The sequence below is a fragment of the Periophthalmus magnuspinnatus genome, chromosome 15, assembly GCF_009829125.3.
Source record: "Periophthalmus magnuspinnatus isolate fPerMag1 chromosome 15, fPerMag1.2.pri, whole genome shotgun sequence".
NCBI classification, from domain to species: Eukaryota; Metazoa; Chordata; class Actinopteri; order Gobiiformes; family Gobiidae; genus Periophthalmus; species Periophthalmus magnuspinnatus.
The window spans coordinates 7,316,384-7,342,322 of NC_047140.1; the positions used below are offsets into that span (position 1 = coordinate 7,316,384).

The following is a 25,939-nucleotide window of genomic DNA, read 5'->3' on the forward strand; positions in this document are numbered from 1 at the left end:
TTCTACTCTGAGAATTCAAAGATTTTTTGTGCAATTCGACATATGTGACTGAAATGAACAAGCCTAAACCACCTCACATATAGAGACTACTCTGAAACAAGTGAAATATTGCTCTTTTGTTCATTCATTATGCCGTTTGCCGTCTAGTTTAATTCAATGAAGTTATTAGACAAGTAATTTAGTTTGACTTTACTACAACTTCTTTTAAGAATCATGTGCCCAATTCTGACAATCAGTCTATGAGAAATAAGACATATACTGCATTTGTTCAACTAAAGTAAAGGAGACTCATTTGAAAATAATATATCATATCTATCTGTAGGCCTGTTCCTTAAAAAAAGATCTCAATTTGAGCTTGAACCTTGTGTTTTGTGTCATTCAGGAGACAAATCCTTGGATCATCTGTTCTTTGAATGTCATCTCTGTGTCCCAGGTCTTTTGGGCACATGTCAGAATTTGGCTAAATTTAAACATGATTATTTCCCCCATTCTAATTTATACTTCATATGGACAGTTTGGATTCTTCTGCAGAAATGGTTGTTAACACTGTATTGCTTTGGGTGAAATGTCACATCCATTGTAGCAAATGGAGGGAATAGGCCTTCATTTTTCAAAAAAGAACACAAGCTTTTTGTTTCCAATTTGCAGGCATTTTAAACTGATTAACGCTGATCCAACACAAGAATCAGCTCAGAAGAAAAGCAGGCGACACAACTGAGAGATTTGTGCATTAAAACATCATAACAACAGTTAGCTTTAAACAAAAATGTTAGTCTATTATTATTGTAGTGCATTTTCATCATTTGAAGGATAAACACACTCCCACTCTCAGTTTGAACCATTTTAAACACATCTTGGTAATTTATTTTTGTGATTAGTTTGCATCTAAAATTGGTTCTCACATTGGCTTCTGTCATATAAATAAATAGTAGCTGTTTTTTCGAATGAATCCAAAAGATTCAGATTTCATAAAGGAGCCGACAGCCCCATCATGAGTGGCACCAGTAAGAGTCTAGCTGTGGCACAGATCTCTGACTGTTCAATATATCAATGCTATAAATAGTTTTTTAGGTGTTTAAGCACTATGGATGTCATAGCTTTGAGTTGTGATAATTTTTTTTTTGAAGCAGACTAAACTGTTTATTTACGGTAGATATTATGTAAGCGCCAAAAGCACACTGCATCCTACAAGCCCTCTGTAAACCTTAACTTTATGACTGTGCGGTCATGTGATTATTTTAGGAATTACTGGGCTTTAGAGTGTAAGGTCAGAGGCTTAAGCTGTCTACAAAAAGAGAGAGAAAAAAACACTAAGCAAAATAAATACAGCTAATTGTGATTGTGACTGATGTGAAACGTGTCAAATCACCAACATGTTTTGAAAAAGCCATTTGAGCAATAGAGGTGACAATCGTGGTCAGATACTTTTAAATTCATGGTAATATTTATTTCAATTACCTATACTATTTACCCTTCTCTATTGTAAGATCTCAGCTCATTTCTGACAAGTGCTGCGATTGCGATTCAATGTAGATTCTGATTCAGAGTGCACAATGTAAACGACTCCAAGAGCATTAACATTTGAGAAAAGACTGAAATATGAACTGATAAAAGAATCCTATGCATTTCAGAACTTGTTTGTAAAGGTCTAAACTACAAGTACAATACGTTTTTTTTTTGTTCTTGTTTTTTTTATAAAGACGGATACTAGTTCTCTACGGCCTCTTTCTCTGCTGAGGACATTCTATCATCTAAATAATTGTAGCCGTTGGAGTGTGATATTTGCACCAGCTCAAATTGTGATTTTGATTTTATAAAGGTTTATTGTACTGTCCTAGTCCTCTGGCAGGAACAACACATAAACATCTGACAAAGACCAAGTACAGATAGTGACAATATTTACTGGGTATTTCAATCTAATCTCTTTAATAAACAAAAGGCAGCTCATTTGGCAGACATGCTTAATTCCTGACCAAATGTGTCACCAGACAATAGATCAGTGGTAGAGTGTTTGTCCACTGATCCAAAGGTTGTCGGTTTGAATCTTGACATAAACATCAATGGTTGAGGGGACAGATCCACTGACCCACAGGTTGGCGGTACGATTACAGCTCCCGCAGATGAATGCTGATGTTGTGTCCTTGGGCAAGGCACTGATGTATGAGTCTGTGTGTGAACGGGTGAGTTTTTCCTTGACTGCCTTAAGACGTAGAAGCACTAGCCTATATAAAAATATAACTGTGGCCAGAAAACAAGTTGTTGAATCGACTTTTAATTCCCCTTGCAAATGTAATTACCGTTCACTTACATAATTACAGTAATCACCCTTTTGTCCCATGACCACACAGCTAACCCCGCCTCTTCTCCCAACCCCGCGTCATGATTGGCTGTTTGACCTGTCCGTCACTCGCCGGGGCGTTTCCTCTCCATACAGCTGTCAGATTCATCCCTTTTCATCTGCAAAACGCGGCTTTTTCCCGAGCTAAGATGATTCACACGAACTTGACAGCCTTTGGATAATGACAACAACGTAAATCAAGTCGGTAAGCACTGCAAAATGTGTAGATGTAATGAAAAACAGCGCGGCTAATGCCAGATGTGTACGCGGAAGCCGTTAGCCGTCATGTTTTTAGCATGTAGCTCACCTTGCTAGCTCAGTCAGATGGAGGTGACAATAGCTGTTTTTGCGAGGTGTTTATGGGGATTTATCTGTAAAACTATCCTAATATGCTATGGAATTAACAAATGAATACTGACTTAACTGTGTGGGTGTTAGCCATGCAAATCTTTTCTAATTATTAATTATTTATAGCGAGATTTTTTAGGTTTTAGCAAACACTAAAACACTATGAAATACCATCAATGCATGCAATTTTCTCCCATGTAATTAACCCTCTATATTCAAAGCTAGAGTTTAAGTTTGATTCCTATTTATTTAATTTCTTAATAATGAAACTGCATGCTATTTGAAGTTACAATAAACACTTTTATTTGGTAAAATTTGAATGTCTTCCTATTTATGATATATGGATTATTGTGTTGCTCAGCTTAGTGATTTTAACTGATATTTACATTTAGATATTGGGCCGAAAAGCCTATAATTTTTCATCAAATATCTGAAAAAGCTTGCCAAAGTTGTGGACACTGCTACTCCTTCTCCTACAATATTCCTTGTAGAGCTGCATGATTCTGGGAAAAAATTAATAGTGAGTTCAGGTATTGTGATAGCGATGAGATTTTGATGTTTTATTCTTTGCAAAGGACCATCTAGTGCCTAAATCACAGCAGCCTTTGACACTCAAATTGTGATTTTGATTCAACTGGGATATACATTATGCTGTATTCCATATGCTCTGCTTCTTTTTATAGATTCTCCAGGCCTGTCCAGTGTGCTCCGGTCAGCATGGAGACTGTAAACAGCTACGTATTGATCCATGGGAAGAACATCTCTCATAGCTCTTTGGCCGGGTCTGCGGCTGGCCCACAAATGTCCATAGACAAGCTCTTCCCTGCTCTACTGGAGTGCTTCGGCATCATCATGTGTGGATACATTGCTGAGAGGTATTATCAATGCAAAAGTGGAGAGATTTAGGATATTTTTGCTGTAATACAATAAGATTTGACCTGTGATGGGGTGAATAAGTCCCTTTTATGGCTAATTATTGGTATATTCTGATGTTTATTTCTTGCAGCTCATGTCTTTTAATGAAACAGTCTATTTAACACTGGATTACTGGGATTATCTTGCATTATTTCTTAATTAGTGGCATACAGTAATTTCAATATTATCATTTATTGTGATGTATCTCTGTAGCGATATATTGTGCTTCAAAATGTGTCATTATGACAGAGTTTTTTTTAGTTGATTTTTAAACCTACTTATAATTGTAATTTGTTACATCTAAAATCATAAGAGTCACTAAGTGCAGCACCCATATTATCCTAAAATACAACTGTCTCAGTACAGTCTCTGCTCATCTCTATACTCACAAACGTATAACAACACTCCATCACCTGCTCTGATTGGTCAGAGCTCAGAGAATATGCGGATTTGTTGTTTGAAATAACTTAATTGAACTTTTAACTGTTTAATTAATCAAGTTTGGTACAAAAGGTTGACCTAAGCACTTTTTAGCATATTGACTATCGGTCTTAAATCTCCAGCCTTAAATCTCTTTTTGCTGACCTACTGTCTAAATAATGCACACAAAGCTTTATTTAAACACTTGGGGCTGTGGGTGAATCTCTATAAAGTTATACTAAAACCATATCAAATTGTGACTAAAAACTTGAACTTTGTGTAATATTTTTCATTTGCACTTATGTGCAAGTTTGGCAGCAGTTCTTGTTCTTATAATTGAGTACAGTGTTTGCCATATAGTTATTTAGCTTGAGTACACATTTTCAGTACTCTTTACACCACTTCTGTAATACATTCTAATACATTATGGTATTACGTTGTCAATGTCATGTGGTATTTTTTTTGCAGGGCTGACATCATCACAGAGACCCAAGCGAAGGGTCTGGGTAACTTTGTGTCCAAGTTTGCTCTGCCAGCATTGCTCTTTAAAAACATGGTGCTGCTGGATTTTGGAGATGTCATTTGGGCATTTCTATGGAGCGTGCTGGTGGCAAAGGTAAGATGAGTGAGACTGAGTATGCTGTGTTGAATGAATATTTTTCAGTTTTCAACATTGGTGCAGTGGATTGAATTTGTGCCCATTAACCGGAAGGCAGTGGTGGAACGTAACAAAGTAAAAGTCATAAAGTACTGTACTAAAGTAAAAAAATAAGTATCTGTAGTGTGTATACATTTTACTTTTACTTCACTACATTTCAGAGAAGGTATTTGTACTTTCTGCTCTCCTACATTTTTGAACTTTTATTGCTTCAGCCCTGCTAAAAAAGGCTGAGGGGTTTATTTTTAACACATTCATAGTTTGAGCAAACACAAATCTATAAATTAAAAAAATAAAAAATAAAAAATTATGAAGTTGTTTCTATTGAACAAAATTCAACACAAATCTTTATCAAAATCTAAATATTTGAAGCTTTATAAGATCTCAAAAGTACATTTTTAAATGAGTACTTTAATACTTTTACTTAAGTGGATTTTTTTCATGTGATACTTTTACTTGAGTATTTTTTATGCTCTGGTATCTGTAATGTTAAGTAAAACAACTGAGTACTTTTCCCACCACTGAATATAAGTTATGTATTTTTCCCGAAAACGATCCCCCCACCCTGGTTCTACATAAAGAATCTCATACATTTTGTACATTTGCTTTCACTGGAAATCTGAGTAGCTTATAGGAGGAAGGATCAGTTTATGTAAGGTCAATGTTTGTCATCCTTGGTCTTTTCATTTGAGCTTGACACATACTATAAACTCATTTTACAGTGCAAGCCCCTGAGGTTTCATAAACCTATAATTAAAAAGCATAACCTCGGTAAAGGGCATTCATTAGTAGTTAATTGAACTGTCACTGTATTGCACAAAACGTTAGCTCCCACTAACTATGAAGCCGTTCACAAATAGAGTAAAGGTGTATATACACTCACCTGAAGGATTATTAGGAACACCATACTAATACGGTGTTTGACCCCCTTTTGCCTTCAGAACTACCTTAATTCTACATGGCATTGATTCAACAAGGTGCTGAAAGCATTCTTTAGAAATGTTGGCCCATATTGATAGGAGCATCTTGCAGTTGATGGAGATTTGTGGGATGCACATCCAGGGCACGAAGCTCCCGTTCCACCACATCCCAAAGATGCTCTATCGGGTTGAGATCTAGTGACTGTGGGGGCCATTGTAGTACAGTGAACTCATTGTCATGTTGAAGAAACCAACTTGAAATGATTCGAGCTTTATGACATGGTGCATTATCCTGCTGGAAGTAGCCATCAGAGGATGGGTACATGGTGGTCATGAAGGGATGGACATGGTCAGAAACAATGTTCAGGTAGCCCGTGGCATTTAAACGATGCCCAATTGGCACTAAGGGACCTAAAGTGTGCCAAGAAAACATCCCCCACACCATTACACCACCACCATCAGCCTGCACAGTGGTAACAAGGCATGATGGATCCATGTTCTCATTCTATTTACGCCAAATTCTGACTCTACCATTTGAATGTCTCAACAGAAATCGAGACTCATCAGACCAGGCAAAATTTTTCCAGTCTTCAACTGTCCAATTTTGGTGAGCTCGTGCAAATTATAGCCTCTTTTTCCTATTTGTAGTGGAGATGAGTGGTACCCGGTGGGGTCTTCTGCTGTTGTAGCCCATCCGCCTCAAGGTTGTGCGTGTTGTGGCTTCACAAATGCTTTGCTGCATTCCTCGGTTGTAACGAGTGGTTATTTCAGTCAACGTTGCTCTTCTATCAGCTTGAATCACTCGGCTCATTCTCCTCTGACCTCCAGCATCAACAAGGCATTTTCGCCCACAGGACTGCCGCATACTGGATGTTTTTCCCTTTTCACACCATTCTTTGTAAACCCTAGAAATGATTGTGCGTGAAAATCCCAGTAACTGAGCAGATTGTGAAATACTCAGACCTGGCACCAACAAGCATGCCACGCTCAAAATTGCTTAAATCACCTTTCTTTCCCATTCTGACATTCAGTTTGGAGTTCAGGAGATTGTCTTGACCAGGACCACACCCCTAAATGCACTGAAGCAACTGTCATGTGATTGGTTGATTAGATAATTGCATTAAGGAGAAATTGAACAGGTGTTCCTAATAATCCTTTAGGTGAGTGTATAAAGATACAATTTCCAATATGAAAAAATGAGGCTAGATTTTATAGCTATTGTATGGACACATTGATGGGGCATAGAGCTGACCTCATTGAAATTCAATTCAATGAGCAGTTATTCTGATTTATAATGTAATCATGAGAATTATCGAAGGTGCTGAAGACACAAATGAGACTAGAATAACTGAATGCATTGAATGAACAATCGTAAAAGTGTCAGCACCTGTCCATGTGCACCTGTCAATTGTGTGACTCTCCTCATTGAGAATCAGTCTGAGGAGATAACCCAGAGAACAGTGATCGCTTCCCCCATCAACTCAAAAATGCTCCATAAGTAAAATCTTCCAGCAAAGGTATCCCTGACCAAGCCTAGCAACAATATCATGAAGATGGGTCCCCGAGCACAGAACTGCGGTGTTCACTGCTGCTGAGAAGATGCCTCAGCGGCATTGAAGGACGGGTCAAATGCAGAGGACAAATTTCCCTATGGGGAAAATAAAGTAATAATAATAATAATGGCTTAAACTTGTAATGCGCTTTTCAAAGCCTCTCAAAGCGCTACACTATAGTCATTATTCATTCATTTCCACACTTGATGATGGTAAGCTACTATTGTAGCCACAGCTGCCCTGGGGCAGACTGACGGAAGCAAGGCTGCCAATCTGCGCCAACGGCCCCTCCGACCACCACCTATCATACTAGGCAATGTGGGTGAAGTGGACACAACGACAGAACTTGGTCTGAGCAGGACTCGATTCTCCGGGTTGGGGGACCAACACTCTAACCACTGAGCCACTTAACCTTAACCTTAAAAATGGGCAAGAAATACCATCAAAAAGAGTAATAATATTGAGATGAAGAGTAAGCAAGAGGACACAGTATTAGCTTTACTGTCCATAGGGTGAAAACATCTTCTCTTTTGTTAAGACCAGGATGGACCCTCAGTGTATGGATCCAAAATGTCTCTCTTTGGAGCAGTTTAAAGGTCTCATCCTCTGGGGTCCTAAGGGATGACCTCGATCACAATGGCCCTAAGAGAGTTAAGGCTACTGTAGTCAACTAATTTGTAATGTTTTGCCACTGGATAAAGTGTGTTGTTAGTTCTTATGACATATTTATGTTCTGCCAGTCTCTCTCTGAAATTGCGTTTGGTGTGTCCAATGCAAAACCAGCTGCATTCAAGTCTATATACAATGTAAGTGCTGTTACAGCTGGCAAAACTGTGTATCAATTTTCTGGCTGAATACATCTGCGAAGGTGTTGGATCTTAGGACACTGCAACAGTGGTTTCATTTTCCATATTTATGCTTTGCGGTGTAACAGGCTAGATTAAACCCTGCCCAGACTAACCGTGGGTATAATTTGGCATAGGCATAGGTATGCCCGGGGTGGTAAAGTAGCCTAATTGTTATGACTAAAATGTGTCCTGCGTCCTACTATGGAACAGCAAACTGGCAAAATTTGGCAGAATTACAATAAACATATTTAGTCTTTATGTAATTTTGTTTAAATACAGCATTTTGCAGTATTCTGCTCTTCTGTGAGTACGATACCATGTGCCACTGATGTATGCACAAATATACACCCACATACATATATAGTGGTGTGTATATATATATATATATATATATATATATATATATATATATATATATATATATATATATATATATATATATATATATATATATATATTATAGTGGTGCACATCTAAAGTTATGTTGCTTTGATATGATTGTTGTCTCATGGAGACTCTGCCCTATATAACGGAGTGCTCTTACCTGGGTTTGCCCTTGTGCCCTGATGAAGGTTGTGTTAGCCAAAACGAGTTAGTGTGTATGTTTTATCTTTAATAGGCAAGATGCAATAAAGGCCTTTTAACTTTTCTAAACAGATTTGCCTTTTTTATTGTTGTCAGATTTTCTACACATTTTTTACGACATTACCCCACAGACAACTACTGAAATATTTAAAGTTAAAAAGAACCCTCTCTCCAAAGGGCACCTGTCTACACATTTTTAACATTTTTTTCCTGTAGGAACTAGCATTCTTACCAGTGGTGGAAGGTAATAAAATACAAGTAGTAAAGTACTGGTGGAATGTCACTGGTTCAAACTTCATCAAGTACATGCTGTTGTTATATCTACATACTATACACTACACCTACAATACCCACTCCACTCACAGTATAGGTGACAGCTTGGTACTGGAAGATTGTCAGGTGTAAAAATACTCTCCAAACTCGTGATCCACCGTGGGAAGTCCGAATAAATACTAAGCAATGAAATGTCAATAATATGGGTAAGATATGGTGTATAATTTATCTTTTTTTCTACTAATTGATTGCATTTTGTTCATTAAGAGCTATAAACCATTTGACCATTACAGGGGATTATAAATGTACTTGAATTATCTCACTATTGATATGCATTGTAAACAATGAATATTGATAGTGTTTACCCTGTGCTCCTTGTTCCTGTTCAGGTGACAGTGTTCGTGCTGGTGTGCGTGCTCACCCTGATGGTGGCCAGTCCTGAGAGCAGGTACAGCAAGGCCGGCCTCTACGCCATCTTTGCCACTCAGAGCAATGACTTTGCTCTGGGATACCCCATAGGTGAGACCCACTGGATTGCTGTCAGTCATATCTCTTTCCCTTCATGACTTATACTGTGTTTTATCATTTTCATTGTATTTTGATATTTATTGGAGCTGCAGCAACTGAATAATTTCCCTTTCCCTTCTGATCTAAGAAGAAATGATTTGCAATGTTTCTTTCCACATTACTTAAACCTGTAAAAGATCACATTAGAGGGAGATGTGCTGAGGACAGGAAAAAAGGTTGTACTGAATCAAGGGCTAAATATTCCACTAAACTACTTTACAGGACACTGGACGACACCAGGGCAACTCTAGTTACTGTCATCTTCAGCGACTGTTTTCCTCACCAATGACCCCACTCAACCTGTTGTTTAGCTGTATACATTTACCTGAATGAAAACTTAAATTGTAGCAAGCTGAGCCTTTTATAAAAATTATTTTAGATTTGTGAGATAATTTAATTATATTTTTTAAATGAAAATAAGCACACAAAATTGGCATTAGTTGTAATATCATTTTGAGGGGGTATACTTTGGTGGATACCATAGACTGTAAAAAGAAGTGGACTAAGGGAGTGTGACGTCACCCATAGTGTTCAGCTCCAGTCAAATGAAGCTCATTGAGGCTAGAGCAGTTATAGGGGCCACTTTGGAGCTGAGTTCCATATTCAGAATCCCGACCACAAGTATCATAGCAACCAAAGAACAAAGGTAATGCCCCATTCCGCCCCCTCCTCTGGGTTAGCAGGGAGCTTAGCAACGCTGTCAGTCAGAGCTGGTGTTAACACTAGCGGGAGTGACCTTGGGGAAAGAAGGCTCTTGATTCGTCTATTGTTAATATTTATATCTTGATTTACAGACACAATAGTGAAATAAAAGCCCCAGGATCATGTAGTAAGGGGTAATACAAATATTTAAGACCAAAATGACAAGCCTGACAGCAGCATTTACGGGGAGAGGGGCAACAGTTTTTCAATAGAAAGTGAATTGGAGCCAGAGTCGATGGAGCTGGACTTGCACCCATGATTACTTCCTAATTGGAACGCGGTGGCTAGCAGGTTAGCTATGTCCATTTACAGTATATATACAGTGTATGGTGCATACACATGACAAAAAGACAGGCATCCACAGATTCACTGATGTAACAGGCTCACTTCTTCCTTGCGTGGTTGTGTGTGTGCAGTGGAGGCCTTGTACCGGAGCACGTACCCAGAGTACCTGCAGTACATTTACCTGGTGGCTCCTGTGTCCCTCATGATCCTAAACCCCATCGGCTTTGCCCTGTGTGAGATCCAGAGGTGGAGACAGGCCAGCCACCCTGAGCGCAGCACTTTAGCCATCGTAGCAGTTGTCATTCTTCAGGTAGGATTTTTAATCAAATCTATACTGCAAAAATACTGAAATATCATATCACAAGAAACTAAAAGAAGCTTGGTTCCTCATCTGACAGAGATGAATCATTTTCTTAGTTGAAATAAAATTTGTTGTAAAATTCTAGTCAATAGCCATTTTGACAATAATAATAAAATAATTCACATTTCTGTTGATCTGTCTGTTATTAAAAAGACTGAAGACTATTATTGCAGTAATTAAACTGTCAAATTGCTCAGTAATTACTGGGTCTATCCACATGAAACAAAATCTGTCACTACAAATGATCTAAGGTGAAATAACTTTTTCTGTGGTACTGTTGGCTTTAATCGATCACAAAAGGTCCCATTGTTGTCAGTTGAAAGGAGTTAAAGCCACAAAGAAACAATGAAAAGAAGAATGTGGTGAATGCAGCCAATAACCACAAGTAGGAAGTATTAGATTCCCCTATTTTTTTCTCTTACTCTAGAAATTTCTAAGACTATTACTTTGCACTCACACTTGATTAATATTATTTTGAAATAACAGTACTCTTTCTTAGAGAGGGGGTATTGTGCAAAGTCAACATTTTGGAGCTTTCTACCATGTTATTGTAATGCTGTTTCCTCATCAAAAGCATGCCTGAAGAGGTTTTAAATGTCATCTATGCATGTTTGAATAATCTTACAATCTCTCATGGGCTCTATTCAAACCCTCCTTAATGATTAGCAGTATGAGCCTGTACCAGACTACAAGCCTACGTCACCCATGCTCCTGCAAGGCCATTTTTCAAAAATATACAAAAACAGGATACAAAACAATACACTACAACGTCACAGACCTGATAGGATGTGCAGTAGTTATTTTTGGCAAATATAGTATTTTCAAAACAGTAAAAGAACATGGTGATCTAAATATGTTTTGTGTTAACAATTAACAAACCTAACTGTGGCTACAATACCTTACAGTTTCTTATAATTTCTACGTTGATCTTGTTTTTGCTCAGGTTTTGAAGAATCCCATAGTGTTCATGGTGATCATAGGCATCGTGTCTCACTTTGCCCTGGGACAGCAGATCCCAGCCGTCCTCTCAGAGTTCATTGATGGACTGGCCAATTCTTTTGGAGGAGCGGCCTTGTTCTACCTGGGACTCTCTATGGTCAGTTTACCTTGTGGCTGTTTTAAATGTAAATACAGATACTAACTGATATAGATATTATCTTACCTAGACACTAATTAGAGCTTGTATTGATACTATAAACCACATGATGAAATTATAGAAACCAGTGTTTTTCAGTTTTGAAAATGACAACATGAAATCGATAAAACTCATAATCATCCAGTGTGTTCAAAAAAATATCAAGATTTTATGTTTTGTCCATATCACCCAGCCCTACTGCCAGCACATAATCTTGCTAACAGTACTACTGTGTTAAGACCAGGGGCAAGATACGGCCCCTAATCTCAATGTGATACTCATCAGAAAAATCACAAGTAGATATAACAGGAGTCCACTGCATAGTTCTTATACAGCAATGTGTTGAAATGAGTTTGGAAAATATTTACTAGATATATATTTTTAAAAAGAAAAAAAAAGATGATATCTGAACTTTAAGCTCTGCTTTGTTGAATTCCTTAATAATAATGTAATTACAAAGTTACACATTGATCAAAATCTTATTCTTGTCCATCTTGTCCTTGATCAGGTCGGCCAACTTAGAAAACTGACTCGAGACACTGGAGTTGCTTTGATCCTTCTAATTACAGCCAAACTGTGAGTACCAATGCATATTTACCTAACAATAAAATGTCTTATTATCAGTGTCTCATACCTAATGACTCCTGCTTGTGTTTCAGTCTGGTGATGCCTCTGGTGTGTAAGGACATGGTGGAGATCCTGGATGTTGGAGTAAACAGCAGCAGTCCGAACCACACCAGTCTGTCCAACTTTGCCTTTCTGTACGGAGTCTTCCCCACAGCTCCCAGTGTGGCCATCTACGCAGCGCACTACAACATGGAGCTGGAAGTGGTGTGTTCTACTTATATAACACACTAGAAAGTTACTATGGGCTATATTGCATTCTATGGATCCTCTATGAGCACCCGGCATAGAATAGGAAATGACAAACGAAGAATTCAATAGCAAAACCCGATATTGTCATTTTGAAAAATTGACAAAGTGTTTTTCTTTTTGTTTCCATCTTCTAGAGATATTAGCAACGACAATAATATATAGAGGATTTTATCAAGAGGGGATGGAATAATATTTTGATCGCAGGAAAAAACATTTGGTTTTATATTACTATACTAAGAGTAATCTACAACCCTTTTTCAGATGGCACTTATCTGATTAATTGGAAATTAACTCTTCAAATTGGGATGTATTTTGTATGAAAACAGCAGTCCTCATGAAGAGTGTGCCAAGGCAAGTTGACTCATATAGCACAATCTGTACACATAGAAATTCAAAGTGCTTTACAAAATAAGACATTAAAATCACAATATAAGCAATAAAAACATACATAATCATCATACGATTCACTTTAAAAGAGAAGAGTGCAGAATAAAAACCTTCCAGTCATAAGCACAGCTCATGTCTCAACAGCTGATAAAGCACATTTTAGGAGCTTTAACATGGTTATAATAGTTTACCCTCATAAAAAGCATAAACTAAGTTGTATTTTGAGTGATTATAGTGGGTCATATAGAGAGTTATCCTGTATTGTCCTGCATTTGAGATTTGAGTGGTCAGGAAATTGCCATTTTTATCTACCCCCTATTCCCAAGCATACCTCAGTACTTCCTGCAGTTTTTTTTTTAATTTCCCCTCTTTCTGGACAATGAAAATAGTAATATGAAGAAGATTTATATTAAAAGTCCTTCCATGCATTTTATCCTGTACACCTTTCCTCAGATCCAGAATACACACTTCTTCAAAAAAAACAACTTCAGAACGATGGGCATGATTGACAGGTGGATTAACCAGTCAGGGACACGCATGACCTGCCCATATCAGAACAAATATACCTGCTTATGAGGAAAAAACTAAAGGAGACCTATATCATAGGGGAATAAAAAACATCACACATTTCTGCAAAATCAGTGAGGGAAGCACTAAACTCTAAAATCGTATCGTACACCCTAATATCCAAAAAAAGTGTTTACTATCTTTATATTTGTCCAGGTGACTTCAGGCATGGTGATCAGCACATTCCTGTCCGCTCCCATCATGTACGTGTCGGCATGGTTACTCACCATCCCTCTGATGGACCCCACCCCTCTCATCACAGAGCTGCAGAACGTCAGCTTCAACATCAGCGTCGTCTGCCTCCTCGCTCTGGTCAGGAAGAGTCACAGTCTTTAAAAATGTTTACTGCAGTAACTTAGTCATAATTGAGCTTGAACATGTGCGTTCTCTCTGTGCAGGTGTGGACCATAGCTGTGATGCTTCTGAGCAGAAAGTTCAACAGACTTCCTCATGTCTTTGCTCTGAATCTCTTCTTGGCTCAGGTCAGTCATATAGGGGCATCGCACTGTGTCATCTTAGCTGTTAGTTTACAAAATACTGAGGCTTTTAGGGTTGTCAAAAGAATACATTACAATACAATACAAAGAATACATTTTTTTATATACACAGAAGACATCAAATATATGAAGAGATATACAGATTTATGTAACAAAGGAAAAAAAGGTAAATAACTGTTCTTTTTTTACATTTTATATTCAAATCCTCAAAGTAGCCAGTCTTTGGTTTGTCAAAAAATATTTAAGTTTAACTTTTTTTCTTTACTACATGCTTGCTTCATATATTTGATGACGTCTGTATGTATATAAAATGGAGAAAGTAGTAGAAATAAGGAAAAAAATATAATGAGAGGGTGTGTCCAAACTTTTGACTGCTAGTATCTGAAGTATCTATACTCACATAAATGGGACAAAATTGGACGTTTCCTGAAAAGAAAAAAGAAGACATGGTAAATTTAATAAAACTACTATTTCCTCGTGTCAAAAATTCTCAAGTAAAAGTAAAGTATCACATGACAAAACCTACGTATGTGAAAGGATTAAAGCATCTGTTTAAAGCTTCATATGTAGAATGGTGTTGAATAGTGACTGGTCAAGAGCCAAAAGTAGTAGATTGACTGACACAGGTGACAGGAGTTAGAAACAATTCATAGAAACAACCTTCCTGATTGAACCCATGATAATACTGTACCTGCAAACAATACTAGACTGGAATAAACTCAACGTGCAATACTGATTCCAATACCACGATGATACTAAAAAATACTTATCTGTCTTATACTTGTTCTGATGCAGCTCAAAGTCATTCTAAATCTGTACTGGAGAGGTTTATTTCTGTCCTGTGAATGTCACTTTTTACTATCAATACTTGGTCAAATGAGCATCTAGTTTTAGTATTGATTTAATATTTGATTTTTGATATTTTGACAACCCTAGGCCAGTTTTTAAAATTATTACTAAAACAATAATGCTTCAAACTTAAATCTCTTTGATAATACTATACCTGCAAACAATACTAGACTGTTCCTCCTCCATTTAACAGAAAATGTAACCAATTGTCCTTAGTGATGCAAATCAAGCCTACATGGGGGAACTAGCTTTATAATAATGGTATCTCTTCTCCCGTCTACAGTTCCTGGTGTGTGTGAGTATGATCTTGTGGAACTTCCTGGTCAAACAGGAGGAGAACCTGGTGGGCAAAGTCATCACATTCAGCCTCCTCTACGGCTCCCTGTACAGCACCTACATCTGGACTGGTGAGTCTCTACGATGCAGTTGTAATAGTGTAGTGTAGATCTCTAACATTTGGGACAATGTGGTTTCAGGTCTGATCCCTCTATGCCTGGCCCTCACAAACAGAGACGACCTCCTGAGGCTGAGGCCAGGAGTCTTCATGGCCCTTGGCTGGGGGTGAGTCGTTTTAAAGTAGATGTATCCTGCAAAATTTGAGCCCTATAGTTTGTTATAATAATAATAATGATGATGATGATGATAACAATAATATCACTGCTATTATTAGTAATACATAACACTTGTACAGCACTTTTTATGGCACTTAAAGACACCGATAAAAACAGAGATGCAGCTTTGAACAGGTGAGTTTTCAGAGCTTGTTTGAAGATGGTGAGTGTGGATAAGTCTCTGATCTGTTTGGGCAGGGAGTTCCAGAGGGTGGGGGCAGCAGCGGAGAAGGCCCTCTACTTGAAATTATCTTTATAATGACCAAAATACTGATTTATGTATATGTGTATGTGGTATTTAGTGATATTTTGTAATAATACACAAAGTTTGTCAAAGTAAAAACGATTGATTGATGTGTTTGTTTGGCAGAGTACCCTTCTTAATGGTGGGATGTCTTCTGCTTGTGGGAGAAAGAACAGACTCCATAGACTCTGCCTTCTTCTGTGGGAAAGCTCAGGTTAGTTGGATTTCTTGATCCTACAAAACCTGAACATTATGATTTTCAACATTAAATCTTAGTACTTTCTTTTATATTACTATGTGGTCTTATATCTGTGTAACCCCTCAGTCGTCCAGTAGGTTCCATAATGGTCCATGGGTGTATACTAGTCTATGTGTCTTATACTTGTTCAGATACAGCTCAAGATCATTCTAAAGCTCTTCAGGAAAGGTTCATTTTTGTCCAGTGAATGTGACTTTATTAGCGCTGATACCTGCTCAAATGAGTATCTAGTTTCACTATTAGTTTTAGTACCAATTAGTATTTGATTTTTGACAACCTTAAGCCAAATACTTAACATAAAACATACAATACCTCAGTCTTTAACTCTGTCTAGAACAAGTTAATGCCATAAAATGCATGTTCTGTATGTCTTTATCCTTTATAGATCATCTGTAGTGCAGTTGTACTAGCCGTGAGTCTCCTGCTGGGGGCACTCTCTCTAATGGGGCTGAGCCAGGGCAGCAGGGAGCAGAGCGGGTACGAAGCTTTGGGCAGAGCTGCTGTCACCGGTCTCACTGACGACCTGCAGCCCCCTGGAGGAGTAGAAGAGCAACAACAACAACAGCCCCCCCTGCTGATCAGCTCCCCCTCCACCTTCAGCATTAACTCAGGTACCTCATGGATATGTTGTTTTGTATCATACTGCAGTATATAGTGATATAAATGTAGAAACCACAAGCCCTGATTGTTTAATTTCAGACATGCAGAACGGCTCTCCACCTCAGTCCATACCTGACATGATCGCCAGCACCCAAAGAGAACACGTCAACCACCTGGGTAAATGGGATTATTTTTGTATGATATTGGCCTCCCTGCATTTTGCATTAAACCCCTACAAAGTTAGAAATAAGTCCTGTTCATGTGTTGCTCCACTGCCACATACACTCACCCTGGATTGTTCTTTCACTCTTCTTTTTTCCTCTGAAGATAAAATATTAACTCCCAAGGATATATATTATGGTAGCTAACACCCCCCCCCCCACCCCCCCTACTTAACGTCCCTCTGTTTCTATGAGCGTGCGGCCCCAGGTTGGGTTCAGACAGTACATGTACATGCTCAGGCCGGGTCTTGGATTTTTCTGGGCTTGATCTTTATTCAACTGTAAAATCATAAGTTACAACTTGTCACAATAGATTTTCAGTGAAGTTCTCTCTCCCTTCTTCAGATCATATTGGAGCCCAGTCGGACGGCCCTCCTCTGTCAGAGCAACCCCTGAACCTGCCTCCTCCTGGTCCTCCTCCAGATGAGAAGCAGACACTCAGACATGTGCTGCTGTGCCTGCTGCTCAGCGTTAGCCTGCTAGCAGTAAGAGCTACTTTTAACATCTAATAAAGTCTACATTCAACCAGGGAGATTCTGTTTCTGATCTCTCACCTGTCTCTCTGTCAATCACAGCACTACATTTACGTCTCATTGTACCTGATTTTTTACTTACAAATGTCATAAACAAAACTAGTTAATTTTAAATAGTTTTCAGTGGTCCAAAGTTATTCCTCACCCAACTCATTCCTAATTATTGGCTGCTTTTCACAACTCTCATAGACCAGAGCTGAGTTTGGCCGTCACTGTAGTACTGTCCTCAACTAGCATGCTAAGAGCACACTTCTTGGATGCAGACAGTACACAGCATAAGAGGTGGTTTTACCAAAGATTTTTTTGGAGATAAAACAAATTTTACTCTTGTTATATGAACGTTAAGTATGTTACAGTGCCTTAAAGTCTCTCCTGGTTGAAATATATTTGATAGAAAACAACTCTGGAGACTGTTTACTGCAGGTCTAACACAATATCTGCATTTAGAACCTGTCCAGCTGTATGTGGTGGCTTTTGAACAGAGACCCAGGCCGACTGTACCTGGAGCTGCAGTTCTTCTGTGCTGTGGCCAACTATGGACAGGTAACCCTGTGGGCTGCTAGGCTGTGCATTCTATTAATATGGGACAGAAAAAACATATACACTTTGCTATTTGTGTTTCAGGGGTTTCTGTCATTTGGAATCTTTGGCCTGGACAGACACCTTATCATTCTTCCATTCAAAAAGAGGTACTACACCACAAGTCTAAAGTTTGGACACACCTTTATTCAATGTTTTTTCTCTTTGTTTACTACTTTACACATTGTAGCTACATACGGAAAACACCAACTATATGAAGGGAGGTGTGTGGGATTATGTAGCAAAGAGTTCCTCCAGATTCCTCAAAGTATCCGCCCTTTTCTTTGTCGACAGCACTGCAAACCCTTGACGTTCTCTCAGTGAGCTTCATGATGAGGTCTCCTGAAATGACTTTCACTTCAGGGTGTACTTTGTCAGGGTTGATTAGTGGAATGCCAAGAGTGTCCAAAGCAGTGATCAAAGCAAAGGGTAAAGGCTATTTAAAAAAATCTGAAATCTAAAACAAGTTCTTGATGGTCCTTTGGCCTCATAAACCTCATTGTTGGTCAATTCTAATAAAATGCTTACGATTTAAAGCAACATGTGGGACTTTCTGGAGGTTTCGTATCACTGCATGATACTATAGACATTGAAAATAATACTGAGGAACATTCTCCATGGAGGTAGATACATTGGCCCCCTTTAAGGACAAGTAAGAGTCAGGTTTGTGGAGAAGCAAGCCCGCTCACAGAAAGGACGTATGTTTTTCAGTGCAATAAACACATCCAAAATGGAAAAAAAGAAACAAATCAAAACATGCTTTTATTTATGTCTATTTTTGGATAAAAAGTTACACATAACGGCTTTAATCAGGTGATAATTTGTACTGTTTATCTAGATTTGACAGTATGTAGGAAGTTTACAGCATGTACAAAGATGCTACCAGTTGCTATTCTAGGATCAGAGCCTTTGTAACTCAAAGATAGAAGCTCCATGTCCACGCTTCACAGTGTATTACTAACATGAGTGTACATCCATCTCACTTGAAACAGCCTGGTTACATGGAGATGTGGGCCTCTCCACACTACAGAACTCTTCACTTTGTAAACACGGCTCTTATGGCCACTCTTACTGTAGTGTATACTGTAAAGTGTTAGGGATTTATTGACACTCTGGCCATTGACTCCTTTTTCCAACTGTTCCAAACCCAGTATCTGATTTTAACTGTCTTACAAATGTGACCAACATAACTACTTTATTTTAAATGGTTTTCTGTGGTCTCAAGTTAGTCTTCACTTATCCAGTGCATTACGAGTATTCTGATTATTCGCTGTTTTTCACAACTCTCAGAGACCAGTGCAGATCTTGGCCATTGCTGTAGTTCTAACCTCAACTAGCATGCTAAGAGTTCACTTCCTAGTTCATGGACAATAAAAATGCTTTATAATTAGATGCAGACAGTACACTGTCTGATTTTGTTCTGGGGCAAGACAAATTTTACTTTTATTACGGTTTATTGACACTGACTTTGGCCGTTGATTTCTTCTAAAACAAACTGTCACAAACCCACTAGTTTAAATCTTATAGTACTCACATATATGTTGTCTTTGCAGGTTGTTATCCTTATGGCATGGACGGGACAGCTCTGAGCTGCCCTCTGCTGGTGTTCCTGAAGAGGTGCGGCTCACGTGCACTCAGTTTGTGCGTTACCACAAAGAGCAGTGTGTGCAGGACGTGGTACACACACGCAGGTACGCAGTAGTTCTCCTTATACACACTGTAGTACTGCTTTACTAACCTCTCCCTCTGCAGCATGTGTCACTGGGCCTGTACTGTTCTGTCCCCCACACTGGAGGCGAACACTTGGGCTCATATACTTCTTATAGAGTGTATTGCGGACAGATCTTTATAAATACATTCAGCTGTATCTGTAATGGCCTAATTTTAACTAGGATATTTTGGAGTCCCAGCCTTAATGTTTGACAACCCCTGAATAGAGCCATCTTGGGATTATTGCAAAGTGGTTCAAGTTATAGGATCTGGCAACCCAAAGTGAGGAGCTTAGTCAGCTTTCTGAGTGGATAAAACAGATACAGGTGTGAGTATAAATGTTTATGATGATAGACATTTATATTCACACCTGCTCCTACTTTTAATGTTTCAAAAGGACCTATGTAGTTATGTTTTGTTTGTTTTTGTTTGTATTTTTTGTTTTTTTAACAGAGAGCTCATGAGAGAGTCTTGTGTGCTGTCATTGGGCTCACCCTGTATAAATAAAGATAAATGAAAAGAAAATGAAAATATATTTTAAAAACTCCTCATACAGCCTTTAAGATACCAATTTTTTAGTAGCATAATCTTGCACATATAAGATACAAATTTTATGAGTGATCCTAATTTATCTTGAATTTACAAGATAATGGCATTGTCACGATACTTACATTTCAAACTGAATCTTGATACTGAGGAACAGACTTGATACTCTATACAAATTTCTATATCACAATGATAATAAAAAACACTCATTATTTAGACCAGGGGTGTCAAACTCAATTTCCCCAAGGGCCACATCAGCAAAATGGTTCTTCTCACATTTGCAAAGATATAAAAAATATGTCCATGTAACTGCATAAATCTTGATAAACTGACATTTTAAGACAGTCATACATTTAAATTTACCTTGTCGCGGGCCACATAAAATGACACGGTGGGCCGCATTTGGCCCCCCTGGCCTTGAGTTTGACACGTGATTTAGACAATAGTAGTACTTTCTTTTATATTCCCATGTGACCTTATATCTGTGTAATCCCTGGTCCATGTGTGTACACTAGTCTATGTGTCTTGTACTTGTTCTGATACAACTCAAGATCATCCTAAAGCTGTTCAGGAAAGGGTAAATTCTGTCCTGTGAATGTGACTTTTTTAGTATTGATACTTGTTCAATGGAGTATCCAGTTTTGATACTAGTTTTAGTATTGATTTTTTTTTTTTCCATAAATAATGACATTTGCCTTGTAGAAAAACACAAGAATCATTTAAACCATGAAAATCTGGTGTATATTGAAAAAAACTCAAACAAATTGATACTTGAAAACATAATAAAATAGCTTGTATTGTAAATGTATTTAGTGAAGTATTTTGTAAACCTGTTATATATTGTAAATGTATTTATATCTTGACGCAATACCAAAGTCTCTAACAAGCGCATGATTTCAAGCTTTTAAATAACCCTCTGCTTCTTCTGCTTCTGTGGCTGACCTCCTTCCCTCCTTCCCTCCTTCCCTCCTTCCCTCCTTCCCTCCTTCCCTCCTTCCCTTCTTCCCTTCTTCCCTCCTTCCCTCCTTCCCTCCTTCCCTCCTCCCTGCTCTGTCGCCCTTTAGTGGCTCAGGGGAGAGTGTGACCGCTACCACCGGTGAATCCTTCCTCTGATAATGACAGGTTAGCGCGCCCCCCGGTGGACACCTACGGAGACGTGCCCCAGACCGAGGACCCTCTACCCCAGCTCACTCACCCCCACCCGGAGAGCCTGTTCCGGGGCAGCGACCTGGTGGAGTGGTTGTTGGAGAGGGGCTTGTGCAAGGGGAGGGGGGAGGCACAGATGTACGGAGGGTTTCTGCAGCAGGGAGGAGTGATAGAGCATGAGACGGGACAGTACGGCTTTAAGGACGAAGACACGATATTTTATTATTTCACCAATGAGAGTTAGAGATGGAGAGAAGGGGCTCAGGATCAGAGGTGGGTAGGGTAGCCAGAAATTTGACTCAAGTAAGAGTAACTTAATTGTTCAAATGTTCAAATCATTTCATATTGTCGACATAACTAAAACTAAAATCCCCCTCTGCTCAGGATGCATGATGGAGCAGAGGGAAAAGGAGGAATATTGTTTGTTATGTCGGGGTAAGGCGCTCAGGTCTTATTGGCAAACTTTGTACTATTCTGTTAAAGGCGCTGTACCTGATTTTATTTAAAATTTGACAAAAAGATTTAGTTCATTTTAAGTGGTTTGTCGGTTTGCAGTGGTTAAAAGTTATTCCTCAGCTACTTTATGCATTCTCAACATCCTAATTATTCAATGCAGCGATTTTCACACCTTACAGGGGCCACAGCGGAGTTTTCCTATTAAAGCTAACAACATCAACTAGCTTTATAAGATGCAGACAGGTCCACGAGCTGCTTAGATGATATATCTGTATTGAGACAAGACACATTTTGGTCAAATACATGGAAAGAGATTGGGTACAGGGCCTTTAAGTAGCTATAAAATCAGAAAATTCATAAATATATCCCTTGAACTTAATGGGACTGATTTTAAGACATTTTCAAGTCACATAGTAGATTAAAACTCTTAAAGGTGCACTGTGTAACTTTTTCCGACACCTGCTTGTCTCCACTTGCTTTTCCTTTAAAGGGCCCGTACTACACTTTATTTGATTTATTTTCTGATCCATGTTATAATGTTGTTTCCTCATCACAAACAGACCTGGAGTTGTGTTTTGTTTCATTCATACATGTCTTTAAGTTCTTCCCTTAAATAGAAAACACTTCATTCCACCTTGTGATGTCATGTGGTGATACAGGAAGTGCTTCACTGTGTCTTTAAACTCCATACACCTTCCTGTATGGAGCCCTGGAATTGCTCATCTCTATTGAACTAAAGGTAAAAGGTAGATGTAAACTTGAAAAATACCGCTTCATGACATCACAAGGTGGAACAGAGCATTTTCAGCTTTGGTGAATAAAACAAAACACAACTCCAGGTATATGTTTGATGAGGTAACATTCTAACATAGCTAAAAACTCACTGAAGTGAATTGTGTCTAATATAGGACCTTTTGTGCATCACAGAATGGCATAAACATTTAATTACAGGTGTTTGCTAAAATAAAAATGGATATGTTTGATGATGCCATACTAGGGAACGTTTTGGACAAAACAATAATAACTCCATGGAAACAGGCAGATGGTGGACAGAGAAGTTACACAGTACCCCTTTAAACCCTTGAACCCATTTTACACTCCTCAACAACCAAAAATGATCAATTATATATAGTTTGCCATAAGACCCTTACAAGTTGCTGCATTTTTGTCATACACTTTATTTTGTATAAAAAAAGTTTCAACAATGCAAACAAAATGTGACAGATTTTCTTGATATTATTTTAATACATATTTTTTGTAACAACTCAAACACTAAAACAGTTAAATAATATAATATAAACAGATATATCAAAGCTATGGACAGTGCTCACTACTTTCTCTGCACAACTCAACCTTCATTCAAATCATCACATCATTCTGAAATTTCAAGTTTTATTTTTGTAAAGTAGTTATTTTTTTTATTGTTTATTTATTCATTTTACTTAGTATTTGTATCATTTATGTTAAAGAGGGGGTATTATGCAAAGTTGACTTTTTGGAGCTTTCTACCATGTTATGACTTTGTTCCTTCATCAAAATGAAGCCTGAAGAGGTTTTATTTGTCATCCATGCATGTCTGAGTAATCTAGTGATCTCTCCCGGGCCCTCTTTACAGTTAGCAGTACGCAGAATGCAGAATTTACAAAAGCAGGATACTGAGCTATTCACTACAACTTCACAAACCTGATGCAATGGAGGAGGGGAAGTGATTAGTACAGGGAGCCAAGGGAGAGAAAACTTTCAAAACAATAAAATGTGACATGGTGATCTAAATATGTTAAGTGTTAGCAGTTAATACCTCCTCTTTAAGAAGATTTCAAGTTTACCTGCACCAGTCTGAGCCTAAATCCTCTCACATTCTGTTAACTGACAATTTGCCATAGAGATAATGTTTCAAAAAGCCAAATGTTTTATGTTTTATAAATGTTTCTGAAATAATTTTGCACGATAAAGACTGCATGATTTGAGGCAGTTAAAACGGCCGCTCGTCTGGCACTTGCACTGAAACACGCGCATACTGGAAATCTGGTTAAAAATATTGATATACTTTTGCTGCTGTTATGTTTAATGCTTATTATTGTTGTGTAAATGGTTCGTTATGAGTTCAGTTTGGTGTAATTAAGCACAAGTGGCCTCTGTGTGTGGAGACCAGAGCACAGCGATGCATGTGCCTGAAAACTCACTCCAACTTAATGTGTAAATGTGGTGTTTATGTTCATGTTTACAACAGCAGGGGGCAGTATGCTGTCTTTGTCGATGCCTTAAAGATGCACTGTGTAGAAGGCTTGTCCTGGTTTGGTCCTGGTTTCGATCCAGTTTGAGTCTAATGTAGATTTAGACCTGGCAAATGCTAACTGCTATGCCTCTGAGCCACTATGCTAACCATGTTACGTTTCATCAGTGCCACTTAGCTCGTTAGCAGTTATAAACATCAAATTGCACTCTGTCTTGATAACACATTTTGAGGAAAACACTTTTTACCACTGGCACAGTAACCCTAAAGCAAAATATAAATCCCTCCAAAATATAATCCCGACAAAAAATGCAAAAAATAATTAGCAGAATGAAACACTTAGTCAAAGATGTAATTTATTCAACTCTCCACAGCTAAATCTTACCATAGTACAAAAAAATAACAAAACGTTCCCACTAAGAAAAAGTGTGGTACCCATGATAAATATTGACTCCCACATATTGTTCCATTGATCATTTATAGAAGTCGATATATAGTGTTTATCGTAACAGGCCTGTAAACTATTGATGGCTTGGGAGTTCTTCATGTTTGTCTATGATATTTTTAGATTGTCTGAGAACTCAAGAAAAAATACAGCCCGTGATGAATATGAACGTTTAAGATCTAGTTTTAGGTGTTTAAGGTTTAATAAAAAAGGTGAGGATGACTAACTGAAAAGGTGTTGGCTAATACTAGCTAGCCATTTGAAAGAGACTTGTTTAACAGCACAAATCCGCTCTCTTGTTGTCGCAGCTAAATCAATTCTTTAATCTGAGCTGTTTTAACACTGACTATAAAGGGCCCATATTACATGATTTTCTGATCTCTGTTATAATGTTGTTTTGTTTCATTCACACATGTTAGCTGTCTAACATCACAAGGTGGAACAGAGCATTTTGAGCTTTGGAGAAGTAGACAAACTAATAATAAAGTGTTACTCAAACATGTGTGAATGAAACAAAACACAACTCCAGTTCTGTTCTTTAGGAGGTAGCAGGATTATACCATGACTTAAAGCTCACAAGAGTCAGTTTTGTGTTATATAGGAAGTCTAATTTGAATAACAAAGCTTCAGACAGAGCAGTTCCACCAGTTAGCTTTCCACATTAACTTTTTTTTAAATCTGACCTACCTAGTGCATCTTTAAAGTGAGTCTTCCACCTGTGCTTTGTGTCCTATGGCTGTGTGTGTGCTCATGTGTCGGACCATAGCACTATGCACAGAAGTCCCTTTATTCAGCCTGTACCAGCGTGTGCACGGTTTTGTCTTCCATCAACTGAAAAACGTGTTTACATTTTTGTTATCCAGATTGTTTGTTTTTTTTGGATCATTTTGTGTGTGATTGTGTGTGCTTATGGAGAGTGGAGATGTTGTAAGCCAATGAGGTCTATTACTTTGTGACCGAAATAAAGCCAGAAATACAATTATGTGAGTTGTGTTAAGTGATTATGGAATAAGAAATATACAATGTACACACAAAATGTTTTTATTGTTTGCAAAAAAAAAAAAAAAAAAGTAAGTATAGTAATAGTTATTGAGACCAAAGAGAAACGAAAACTCATTTATCAAATAGTACACTGCAAAATTTCTTAATGAGCACAATGAAAACATATTACATCATGTAAAGTACAGTAATAAAGAACTCATGTGATTTACACACAGACTGTGTGTAGCTGAATGTCAGTGTGACCTATATCGATACCTATTTTGCAGCATT

At 38.1% G+C, this 25,939-nt stretch overlaps 1 protein-coding gene across 2 annotated transcripts; it reads left to right on the top strand.

Annotated features, from left to right (window-relative positions):
* Positions 1-2,479: 2,479 nt before the first annotated feature.
* Positions 2,480-25,644, top strand: gpr155b (G protein-coupled receptor 155b). Of its 2 annotated transcripts, none has more exons than XM_055227370.1 (20): positions 2,480-2,543; positions 3,370-3,561; positions 4,490-4,637; positions 9,248-9,377; positions 10,544-10,722; positions 11,717-11,869; positions 12,417-12,484; positions 12,568-12,739; positions 13,895-14,050; positions 14,137-14,220; positions 15,368-15,491; positions 15,561-15,645; positions 16,066-16,153; positions 16,584-16,809; positions 16,898-16,975; positions 17,365-17,504; positions 18,000-18,095; positions 18,177-18,241; positions 19,685-19,822; positions 21,452-25,644. In XM_055227370.1, the coding sequence occupies exons 2-20, from the start codon at positions 3,404-3,406 to the stop codon at positions 21,498-21,500; spliced, it is 2,337 nt and encodes a 778-aa protein (XP_055083345.1). In that variant the 5' UTR covers positions 2,480-2,543; positions 3,370-3,403; the 3' UTR covers positions 21,501-25,644. The 2 variants fall into 2 exon arrangements, with proteins under 2 accessions (XP_055083345.1, XP_033835836.1); XM_033979945.2 differs by having other exon boundaries at positions 21,510-25,638.
* Positions 25,645-25,939: the final 295 nt, after the last annotated feature.

What these genes read in the sequence shown, in the direction of transcription:
- gpr155b (XM_033979945.2), top strand. Translation starts at nt 3,404, where the DNA reads ATGGAGACTGTAAACAGCTACGTATTGATCCATGGGAAGAACATCTCT. An exon ending in CTTCTAATTACAGCCAAACT is followed by an intron (nt 12,485 to 12,567) that starts GTGAGTACCAAT and finishes CTTGTGTTTCAG; the next exon opens with TCTGGTGATGCCTCTGGTGT. An exon ending in TCGTCTGCCTCCTCGCTCTG is followed by an intron (nt 14,051 to 14,136) that starts GTCAGGAAGAGT and finishes CTCTCTGTGCAG; the next exon opens with GTGTGGACCATAGCTGTGAT.